The sequence below is a fragment of the Brachyhypopomus gauderio genome, chromosome 18 (assembly GCF_052324685.1).
Source record: "Brachyhypopomus gauderio isolate BG-103 chromosome 18, BGAUD_0.2, whole genome shotgun sequence".
NCBI lineage: Eukaryota > Metazoa > Chordata > Actinopteri > Gymnotiformes > Hypopomidae > Brachyhypopomus > Brachyhypopomus gauderio.
In genome coordinates, this window is record NC_135228.1 from 19,316,333 (window position 1) to 19,328,598 (window position 12,266).

At 41.1% G+C, this 12,266-nt stretch overlaps 1 protein-coding gene across 1 annotated transcript; it reads left to right on the forward strand.

The window, feature by feature from the left end:
- The first annotated feature begins 85 nt into the window (after positions 1-85).
- Positions 86-6,975, forward strand: LOC143482004 (T-box protein VegT-like). The gene is made up of 8 exons (XM_076980247.1): positions 86-3,637; positions 3,760-3,862; positions 4,395-4,562; positions 4,698-4,844; positions 4,939-5,009; positions 5,117-5,208; positions 5,468-5,672; positions 5,829-6,975. The coding sequence occupies exons 1-8, from the start codon at positions 3,519-3,521 to the stop codon at positions 6,241-6,243; spliced, it is 1,320 nt and encodes a 439-aa protein (XP_076836362.1). The 5' UTR covers positions 86-3,518; the 3' UTR covers positions 6,244-6,975.
- Positions 6,976-12,266: the final 5,291 nt, after the last annotated feature.

Here is a 12,266-nt window from a genome sequence, read left to right on the forward strand (position 1 = left end):
AGTCATCCCCCCCCCCCCCCCCCCCCTTCATCTCCTCCCAGAGTTTAATGGGCAGTTTCAGCAGCGCAGTGCAGTGTAAGCTAAGACAGAGGGCACTGTGGGAAGGTTGCTGGGTTCAGTCTGGCAGATGGCCCGCGCTGCAGCGTCTCCTCAACACCTCCCTGTGCTCCCCGCCTGCCTCCTCTCAGACCTCCCCCAATCAGAGTGGCCCGAGTCGGCCGGGCGACGTGCCAGCACTGCGATTAGCATCAGCTGAGGCTCTCAGGTGGCTAAAGGGGGGGGGGGGGCTACACAGATGTGTATGTGTGTGAGTCTGTCTGTCTGTGAGGTGTTTGTGATTGGACAAAGGACAAAGTTAGAACCAAACACTCTCTCTGGGCATTACCAGAACCACAGGATCACTTTAGGGTCTTATTCATTATGCAGGAAGACTCAGTTTAGCTCTCTCCATACTGAGTTTATGACAGTGGCATAACAAACGAAGATGCACATCCATTTAGAGCTATTAATGGATCAATGCCCAAAAATAAGAAATGGGGGGAAAAAAAGTTTGGGTTACCTTCAATTATCTGATACTTTTAGATGTTCATTATGCAGATCCAAGTTCAAAAGGGGACAGTTATTTTCTTTTTATTATCTTGTTTCTGTTGAACGTGGGGTTTGTGACCGAACTGGTAAGAACTAGAAATAAGTTTCTATGAGTCACTGGATGCTCATCAATAAATATCACACAGCACTAGACACAGCGGAAGCTGTGCTGGACACCACAAAGACTCTTCAGCAGAACCCTAAAAATAAACCCAGCACTGCCATCTGCTGCTTAAATGAAAGCATCGCTCTCTGCACCATCATCAGGCTGCATGCTTAACCCTAAATACATGTTCCTTTTTGTATTTGTTTGAATTTATCTAATGGTACTTAACTTGTCAATGCGACACTTCTATCTTAATCCTATTATTGGGTAACAGACTGTTTGGCTGATGACCACTAGAGGGCGCTGTTTCTTTACCGAGTGCATGCCACGGGAAATATTCTAGAACTTCTAGGATTTATTTATTTATTTATTTATTTATTGGCACGCCTCCCTCAGAATCATCTGTCATAGTTATTTACTTTTACTACTCAGACGTGCTCATGTCCTCTCCCCGTCTCCTAACTCTCCTAGCTGGCTCTCGTCTTTGCTGGATTACGTCTTGTAGTTGGTCACAGAATATTTCACAACGCTGCTTTGTAAAACCTACTTCTTCTGCTTGAACCTCAATCTCATATGAAGAAGAAGAAGTCTTTGCAAAGCATTTACGTGACTCGGACAAATGGTCTATGACCGACCTAAAGACTCATCCCAGCAAAAACGAGTGTAAACACGTCAGGAGATGAGGGTGGAGGTAGGATTTATGCCCGTAGGTACAAGCTGAATTCCAGAGCACTTGCTGAGGTTGACTTTAGCAGCACTGAAACGCCTCTACTTGCTGCTACAAGGATCTTCGGTCTTCGTTATTCAAACATCCCCCCAACACATGTTGAGAAAGGTAGCTGGCAACCTTTCAAAGGTATCTTGAATGTGAGCATTTGGTGTGCTGTAAAATGGAACCAATAAATAGAACCATTTGCAGTAAATAGCCCACACGGAGGTGTGAGGGCATCCTGTCACGGCCAGTGCTGGGACATTTCTCTGGTTACTAGTTTAGGGGGAGGGGGCGTTTTTAACATTGGGACATTGCATAATTTGAAATGACAATCTCCTAATTTAAGGTTCACAACCTTTAATACTCCAAATACTGTGGGAACCACTGTTGCCTTCACCTTTAAAGGAAATGTATTTTACCTTAGATTACAGAACGACATGCAAACATGTATATATATATAAGGAGAGGGAGAGAGACATTTAAAATTGTAGTGAAGTAAAGTTTATAGAGAAACAGGATATTTCTGATAGAGGTCCTATCTGTGTGTATGTGTTCTTCCTCCTGTACATGTTCTAGAACATACAGATGATCTGAGGTATGGCGTTAATGTTGAAGATTCAGTGAACCCACCATATCTCATATATTTGACTCTGCTGGCTGGCTAAATGGCAGAGAGGATTTGTTGAATGTGTGTGAATGAGCCATTGCAGCTACACCATGTCACCACTTAGCATGTGTATAGACCAGCAACTGAGAACTCCAGGCCTGCACTGTGCTCACATATCAGAGGAGCCAGAGTTACATGAAGACAGCTCTCCTCCACCATCTGGTCCTTGGGCACTAACAGGCCGCTAAGTACCAGGCCAATAAGATCTCTCTTCCAGCATGGCTGCGTACCCAATAGGATTAGGTGGCCCATCTTCCCACCGTCAAGAGAAGACAGTGTCTAATACACAAGTGTGTCTGTCTGTAGGGGGAGGAGATCTCAACTATAGACACGGCCTTGCTAACAAGTATGCATGCATATATGAAGGGTGCCACTACTAAAGAGATCATGAAAAGAACCTCAAGACAAACAACCTTAAATATCTCGGGCCAACATCAGGAAAAGGCAGCTTACAGCTCAAAAGAATACATCCTGTAGTAGTGACCATTGGTGAACACAGGGGGGCATGGTTTATTCAGCTTTTCAAAACAGAATAATGACTGAATTTAAGGAACATTTCTGAGAACATCTGACCGGGTTTTTGATATATGGTGTTAAAATATTCAGGTTATGTTCGATCTAGTCTTTGAAGTCTCTGAGTAAAAAAGACTCAATAAGAGTCTCAGCACGCTTGCTCGTGTCCCATCTCTACATCAAGTGACACAATTCAGTCCTGTGAGACTTCCTGTTAGATATCTGTTTAGATTCCTTTAACCTCTAACTCCCCCACCCACTAAACAACTGCAGACATTAAGCCTCGTTGCTAATAGAGCACTTCAAAGTCTGCCAATAGGACCCCTAAACTCCCTCTCACTTTTGTGAAACAGACACTATTCCATGGTAGGCATAGGCCCTGCCCACTCGGCAAATGTCTTTAAACTCAAGGCTGAGCCAAGCCCTTGGCCTTTGTCATTACTTTTAGATAGTAACCAAAAATTCTGCACCTCCTCACATCTGCTGCATATTATCTGGCTTTAGTTCACAGATTCATGGACTAATTGAAGTAAATGGACTAATTTTTTACCACAATTTTAGCGCATATTTAATATTCACATAAAAATCAGGACCAACTGAAGGGTGGAACTAACAGAGGCTGAAGAATGCAGCAAATTACAGGTGAGCACCTTTCTGGAGTATAGATCAGCTACTTCACAGGTGAGCACCTTTCTGGAGTATAGATCAGCTACTTCACAGGTGAGCACCTTTCTGGAGTATAGATCAGCTACTTCACAGGTGAGCACCTTTCTGGAGTATAGATCAGCTACTTCACAGGTGAGCACCTTTCTGGAGTATAGATCAGCTACTTCACAGTGGAAACAGATACACAGTCTAGATTTACACAGCTATTTCTGCACTAAACTGGTTACATAATATCTATATTCTATATTCATCTGTATTGACCCTCCATGGCTTGTGCAGCTCATGCCTATCAGCATGGAAACATCAGAGTGAACCTGGAATACTCTGAGCTCTGGAGGTCCTTTCACCAGATTGGGACTGAAATGGTGATAACCAAAACTGGCAGGTAATGAGCTCTGTCGCTAACCAACCAAGCAGATCACAATTTCTTTAGTTTTTGTTTGTTTTTGGAGAGTTCCAGGACTGTGTTCAGCTTTAATGTTCATGATATCTCTCCATGTAATCCAGGAGGATGTTTCCATACTGCAATATCAGTGTGTTGGGACTAGTACCCTATGCGAAGTACTTCATCATGGTGGACATGGTGCAGATGGATAGTCATAGGTACAAGGTAAGATGGAGTGAAAGCTTAAATCATTGGTACAATTACAAGGTCTTCAGATACATCTAAACCTGCAGATCTGTGCACACACGAAGTTACAACTTACAATTTCTGAAATATACATGGTAAAGAATAAGGTAAAAGATAGGAGTGTAATAAAACAGGAATTTCAGAGAATGAAAACCATCAAATCCTCAGGTACAGACTGTGGTCTTCCTGTGGAGGGCCAATTACTGCAGACAATGAATAGCTAAGGCCGTTATTACTGCCTGTTTTTCTCCCCTCAGCTGGGGGTCCCATCTAGCCCAATGGCTCCACTCCCCCAGTCTATATAGGGCAATCACCTCACTTTACATAAGGCGATCACCCCAACATAGACATGCAAAGAAGGAAGAAGAAAATACACTTAGCAAATACTCATACTGGAAGTGAGAATTCACCACATTTTATATCCAAGAACTCATCAACAGGGTTGAGCATATTCTGAGGTATAATCTGAGACCAGATACATGCGACTAGATTAGTGTTGCTTGGTTTGCAGTGGGGTAATGACGAGCGCTGGGCAGTGGCTGGAAAGGCGGAGCCTCCACCCCCCTGCAGGATGTATGTCCACCCAGACTCCCCTGCGCCCGGCAACCACTGGATGAAGCAGTCCATCTCCTTCCTGAAGCTTAAGCTCACCAACAACCCACTGGACCAGAAAGGCCATGTAAGAATCCCCTGCCGTATAAACTCATTAATGCAAACTCCAGGATTAGTTGAATCCTTGTGTGTCGAGTAGTGAACTGCATATTCATGATGTGAACATGAATATTCATTATTGAGTATGATTCATCGTTTCTAGATCATTCTGCACTCTATGCATCGTTACCAGCCACGGTTCCACGTGGTGCAGACTGACGACCTGTGCTGCAGGCGATGGGGGGTCTTTCAGACATTCACGTTCCCTGAAACCGCCTTCACTGCTGTCACGGTCTATCAGAACAGCAAGGTCAGGTCGCATGCTACACAGATACAAACACATTAATTTTTTTGTTTTTGGGGCTGCTGAAACCTTTTATTAACTGCTAATTTCTGCCCCAAAGATTACAAAGCTGAAGATAGACCACAACCCCTTTGCAAAGGGCTTCAGAGAAGAAGGAACCCATGGCAAAAGGTGAGGAGAAAGGCGACGTCTGGCATGCAATAAATCTGTTAAGGCAGAAAATGCTTCAGTTTGTAAAGGGGAAGATATGTAAAAATATATATTTTATTCTCCTGCAGGCACAGAACTCAGAAAAGTCAGACATGTCCTGAAAGTTCAGCAAAGAAACTGAAGTCATCTGTCAAGGAGCCAGAGCTCACGTGTTTTTCAGGTGTTTACTTCATATAATCCCTGTGGGGAGAATTATATATATATATATATATATATATATATATATATATATATATATATATATATATATATATATATATATATTTTGCATGTAGTTTGAACTGTAAAAAAGAAAAAAAAAAGACAGACATTTCCTTTAAACAGTAATTACAAAACAACAGACATTTCTAAGTGATATTAAAGCGTGAGCGGAGTAATATAGTACAATGTTAACAATTTCGCATCTTCTTCACACACAGATATGCCCAGGCTCCCGTATGATCCTCACAGAGAGGAACCTGAAGGCCTGCTGCTCCCCAAAAAGGTCATGATGGCTCAGCACGACCACATACCTCCATGGGGAAGGGAGCAGGAGACGCTCCAAAGTCTGCACAGTGAGGAAACGATGGAATACAGCACCTCAGAGCAGCTGGTACCGGGCCAGGCCTGCTACCAAGCCCAAAGGTACACGCCACACTGCAACACCACGTACTGGGAATACATCACTTAATGAACACCCAACATTTAAATCGTGAGCCTCTGAGCCTAAACCACTGTTGCAAATCTATTGTCATCTCGGTCTTACCTCGTTTCCTCTTCATATCTGTGTTCTCCGTGCAGTAATAATAAATTCAGGAAGGTGGCTTCACCCTCCTCCTCTGTAGACGATCAAGCCGATCACCATAGTTTTGAGACTGGGTCTACAGACATGGCCACTGTTCCAGAGTCAGAAGTATCCAGACCTCTTCCAGTCCTGAGCATGGATTCCCTACAGTGCGCTGCCATGGACGTCTCCGTGGCCCACGACATCCCCAGTGGTTCTAAAGGCAGGCCAGGCCTTAGCGGTCACGCTCTGTACGGCCATTATAACACAGATATGCCATTAGGTCACTGGAGCGGAGCTCCACCGGGGCAGTACTCGAGCCCGGCCTACACTCATCCCCATCCTCATCCTCACCACCTTCACCCACCTGGATATCGTCAGGGCAATGTGACGGAGTGGAGTCAGCGCTCACTCTTTTCCTACTCCTGCTAAGTAGACAAGGAGCAGAAAAGCCAAGCAGCAAACAACTGGTGAGACGATGAAGAGGGGAAAGAAGCCTTGCCTTCTCCCCAGGTCTCTGCTGTTGGAGCATTCAGTAGATGTTTTGGACGGCTGAAAAGACGTTGGGATAAGGGGGTTTTGTGATGCCGGGATCGTCAAGCTTCCACTCAGGCTTGCATTTCCTTTTCTTTTTATGCTCATGTCTGACTGAAACGCTGACAGCAAACAATGACACTCTGACAACACGAAGGACTGTATTGAACAGAAGACTCAAGAACAAACACAACAGTGAAGGCAAATGTGTGGGTACAAGTATTATTTAAGATAAACCGAGACGTATAAAAACCTAATTTCAAATAACTTCAGTGAAACATGGAAATATTTCATCTTTGCAACATGTGAGTAACATTATAGTATAGTTGACTACCCTACTCGTGCATTATTTACAAGAAGGCAATGTAGAGAAGGGGTAAGTATGAATGAAAAGCCATCATTGCCTTCACTGTTATGGCAATTATGAGCTTTGTGTTAGATCCTAAATAAGAGTCAGTTATGACCCTGTCTTTGGTGGGTAATTGTTAGTTAAGGCTGAGCCCTGTTTTACTATAGATATACCATTTGTCTGGATGAGTGTCTGCTGGTCTTCTTTAAGCAGACTTTTTGATCAGCCACCCACAAATCTGAAAGGATAACTGAACCTTTATGAAATATCCAAATGTACATGACAAGGCACAGTACATTGATGAATTTTGTCTTTGAATTAAAGTTTACATTTCTTTGCAAAGCAAAAACAGTTGCAAGACAATATTTATGAACTTATGTCATTATCTGGATTTCTGAATGGCTGCCATCTGAAGCCAGCTGGCATTTCCTGCCACTTGAGCAGCAAGAAGGCGGCATGATGGATAGCGTGGGTACACCAACAAACGAAAGATGTTCCATCACGTGTGACTGTAGGGGAAAGGGCTCAAGGAGTCAAGTGTGGTCATATTTTGCCTACATCGCTGATGAAGACTGTATGCAAACAGATGCAACAAAACCAGTAGGCAAAACGTTTAAAATCTCTTTCATGGCAAATAGTCACCTACATGGATTGATTTTAGACTGTAGCATATTGGTGTTTAAAGCGGAGCTTTGGGTGTACAGTTTAACCTCACTACACCCAGGTTGGCTTCCTTTACATATGTGCTAGACACAAAATATCAAACTCCAAAATACAGCGGACGAAACTTGTTCTCCATAGAGAACAAGGCACATGGGTTCTCCTAGTTGAAAACTTTACATGCTTTATTTAGCAAGATTTCATTAAAAAAAAATCTGTATTCAGTCCAATAAACATTTAACATACAGACATTAGAAGGACTGTCTATTTTTTGTGGGGTTATTTATACCGAGGTGTGGTATTGGTGTCGCAATACTGTGACAAGCCTAGTTAGTAATTAGTGGTCCTTCTTTAAAGGATTAGGGTCGTTTTTAGCAAACTGAAGTCTGGCAGCAATGTTTGTATGGGAGAGCAGTGTTTTTATCCTGTGTTAAATCTCAACAGCACTCTTCCATGGTTTTCTTATAGTAGGCACATTAATAAAGATGTTATCAGTTGCAAAGGAAGTGTGCATAGTCTTAGCCGTCACTGTGGCGATCTTTGCACTACGAGTGTGTTCTAATCTTCGGCATCAGTGCTGAATTTCTTCCTTTTGCCAACTACCTGCCTTTTAAACAAAGATAAGTAACAAAATACACATTTATTCTCAAATATTCTCTTAAAGAATTGCTTCTAAAACATCATATAAGTTATATTTATTGTTTAACTTTTTTACCTTTACATTGAATTCACATTATGTAATTAAACTCCTAAAATACAGCTATAGCCTAGGTTTAACTTTAGTCTTATCTTTTGATTCCTTGTCAACAGCCTACATTGCACTATACTGCAACATATTGTATAGAACAGATAACCAACTGTGCTGTTTATTGTTTTATATGGCAGGTCCACACAAAATCATATGAAGTTCCCTAATTTGAAAAGATAACGTACCTGGAGATACTTGCATATAAATAAGTTGAAATATTTATTATTATGTGGAGTTAAACAACACCCAATTCATATTTTCTGGAGCAGTGCTTAGTAAGGACTAAGGACTGGCTGTACATATCTTAACCTCATTCTTACCTCAGCTCCCTAATGAAGACAGTGACAACGGCAGTGTGAGGACAGGTATTGGAGGAGAGACACCCAGAGATGAGTGAGCTCTCTGGAGGATGAGTCAAAGCCCTGCTGTGCCCCAGATCCCACAGTGAGAGTCACACGATTACACCATGGCCTTGTTTCCAAAGCAGGCAGCAGGAACATATGTTGGTATTAATGTTTCATTGCTCACAAATGGGGCATAAAGATTTAGAAAGGGTTCAAATACGAACCAAAGAAATTGAGTACATCCATAAAATAATTTCACCTGTAGATAATATTTCATCCATTTGGTACAACATAAGAAATTAATATAAATTTATATCATTTTTGTAGACTATTTTAGATAATTTTAATTGGGTTTATGTCGAATTAACAGATCATGCATATTCTGAACATCCAGTAACAACTATATGTTGTCTGTGCTTGGTTTCAATCAACGTATGCGACAGATTTGGCTGTTCTAGTTAATATGCTACTTAACAATACTTTATTGAGATGTAGCATGAACTCTTGATTAAATCTAACTCGATTAAAACTAAACAAAAAGGAAATATTTGCCTCGGTTCTATATCAAAAATACCCAAAACTAAACACTTGACCAGCCCATTTAATTCTATCAATTAAAATCCTCAGAAATCAGAAATAATATGCAGTCTAATATGATTGGATGTGTGCTTCTGTACTGAGCAAAGATCTGCTGTAAAAACATAGTGATTACAAAACAAATTAGTTTTGTTTGAATATCAGTATTTTACTGAACTTGAGAGAGTATATTCATTAAATCCCGGTAAGACATGGATGAATCAGAATTAGGTTCCCCACAAGTGCAGTGTGCATGCAAAATGCAAATCTGCTGGGGTTTTGTCATACTATTCTTTTTATATGCTATTAATAACTAGTTTGCGAGGCTCATTAGACTGTCTAGTCATCTCCCGTGTTGTAAAGAACAAAGATTAATCACCATTATGGGTATTTCATATCCATTTTCATATGCTAGCTCAAACATTATTATACATGGTTTAATCCAGAGCCATTTAGTGGACTATACTTTAACAAATACCTCAAAGTTTAAGACCTCACTACAAAAGAGTGAGAGAGAAATGGGCAGAAATTTTGACTAATCTAGTAGCAACTATTACAACAGTCATGGCCTGGGCAGTCATGGCCTGGCGGTTAGGGAACTGGTCTTGTGACCGGAGGGTCGTGGGTTCGATTCCCAGACAGGCCATGACTGAGGTGCCCTTGAGCAAGGCACCTAACCCCAACTGCTCCCCGGGCGCCGGGCTAGGGCTGCCCACCGCTCTGGGTATGTTTGATCCACAGCCCCCTAGTAATCACTAGTGTGTGTGTGTTCTGACTGCACAGATGGGTTAAAAGCGGAGGACAAATTTCGATTGGGGTGTAAAAATCACAATTGACAAAATATGGCACATTTCATTTCATTTCAACAAAATGCAATGAGCTTGTTGGGTCTACAGCACAGTAAATCTGTGGTCCGACTGACTAAGGTCACAGTTATTTTATTGTTACTGCAGTATATTACTGTATAATTAATCATTAAAAGCCACTGTTATACAGTGAAATACTGTACGGCGTACAAAAAAAATGGGTGGCTATGCACAGATAGTGACATGCTGTAAAGGTAAGAAGGGTTTAAAACTTGACAGTCAAATGTTGCCCAGCCTTTATCTTTTCAGTGTCTATACATATCATGGCAAGAGATGTAAGCTGACAAAGTGTAAACATTTGGTAGGAATTCTATGACCGATTCCTAGGCCGCAACTTTCGGCTCGGTACTGCCGAAATTTTGTAAATTAGCTCTATTCTTTTGTTGGTAAATTTTATGAAAAAAAGTGTTTGCATCTAATTTTCAATGTACTATGAGACTGAAATGGATTTGAAAATTACTGCGCACCATGCAAAATAAGTGTAACTCGAATTGTGTTGGGCCCAAGAGTTGAAGGGAAGAAAAAGGCACCTCAAATGCACTAAGCAAGAAACCCTCTACAGGTAGCTTCCAGCATCATAATCAGCATCAGATCTATTTAATGGGTTTTGCAACATGCTACACACCCAGAGTTTCTGAAGAGCTGTGGTGTTCACTTGTGGCTCGAGTGTGAAACCATTTTGAAAAACAAACACACCATTTAAAGTTGTGCAATGAATCATCAGATCATCCATCATTCGTCTCTCTCTATAATTGTATGGAGAATCCTCATAATAAAAATAATAATAATAATTTAATTAAATCCATAAAAGTCCCTAAAGAGTCTTAATAAAATAAATAAATCCCCAATTACAGCATATGCCATTAAGTTTGACTGAAGAGTAAATACTTATTTGTTTTCATTTGGCACCTGACCTTTGTTACTAATAAAAGAAAGGAAAAAAAACAGATGTGCAAACAGTATTATTTTTAGCTTCACCAGTGCTGCACGTCACCCTACAAAAAAACAGCTACACTGGGTCCCAGTCAGACGCTATCATGCTTATCTGCACCTGTTAGCACAAATCATCAAAGCGGCACTGACAAATTGACTTGACTGCATTAACCTCTTCAGAATCTTGTTGTCAAACAAAAACTGAATGAATCCCTTTCAGAATTAAAGCACATTACACATGCGGACATTTCAAATATTCAAACATTTGCCCTCCGTTATGGTTTTTGTGGTGTGTGTGCATGTGGGTGTGCACGCTCGCCATTAACAAAATGTTACCATCTTCCAAAAAAGAGAAACATAGTGGGTAAATGCGTCCTCCAGGGGGCAGCGCACAGACCTTGCATAAATAATATCCTTCTGTCACCAGTTGCTACACAAAGTTCTCAGAAATAGTTGAGGCAATCTGCCATGAGATATTCATGCCAAAATGACTAGAAACACAAGCACTGTATCAAATCCCAAACACCCATCCAATGAGGTCTCACAATTAGCTGCAGAGAAAGACTCTGCACTGAGTTTCCAACTAGAAGATCACTTCACACTTGTTTGTCTGAAAGGCACACATGAGCAGTTTATAAACTGTGTTACACAGTGCTTGCGACTTTAGTGCCAACAAGTACGAGCACAACATAGCACATATCCCCTCCACCCCCAACACGACTGAAGAAATAATCCAACTTTACTGAAATCCTGACCTTGAGAAGTTTCTCTAGGTCATCAGGCCACAGGATTCTTTTCTTAGCACTTCATTAAGCTACTCTAATTACTTCCCTTCTCCTGGGCACAGCCACCATCACAACTAGCGCTAATAAAAATTCAGAGATTGAGTAACTGTCCTCCTGTTCCAGATCCAAATCTCTCTCTCATCAAAACAGCCTCCATTTAAAAGTGATGCATTTTAAAGATTAACATGAGAATTAGTTTGTGCTTTCATAACATGGCTCTCACAAACAATGAGATCCTGTTGCAATTCAATGGGGCACTGTTTAGAATTTACATTCACAAGAAGCAGAACAAAGTCATTTAAGAGAAGTAAACATAAATTTTATTTACTCACTCTGTACACGGGCCATTCCCAGCATGGGTGTTAACCATGGGAAATGTTAATGTGGAAATGGTAAAGAAAATTAAAAGGCATGTTGAACTAAGAAGACCTCCTATCTACTAATGTGAAACTATAGCACGGTAATACTGTTAATGTATTAAAAATATTAAACGTTTTTGGAAACTTAAATTATTTTGACCACTTTTAAAAGGACTGGGCTTGATAAAGATTAGCCTAAAACTGAAGTGGGCAGAGAGAGAAACCATATGACGAGATTTTCTTCACTGATGTAAATAAAAAAATAAGTTCAATGTCAGGACAAAACAAGATGACAAAGCAG

Coding starts and splice junctions, on each gene's coding strand:
- LOC143482004 (XM_076980247.1), top strand. CDS start 3,519: ATGGCTTGTGCAGCTCATGCCTATCAGCATGGAAACATCAGAGTGAAC. Junction 3,863..4,394: donor TGGATAGTCATAGGTACAAG/GTAAGATGGAGT, acceptor CTTGGTTTGCAG/TGGGGTAATGACGAGCGCTG. Junction 4,563..4,697: donor CACTGGACCAGAAAGGCCAT/GTAAGAATCCCC, acceptor CATCGTTTCTAG/ATCATTCTGCACTCTATGCA.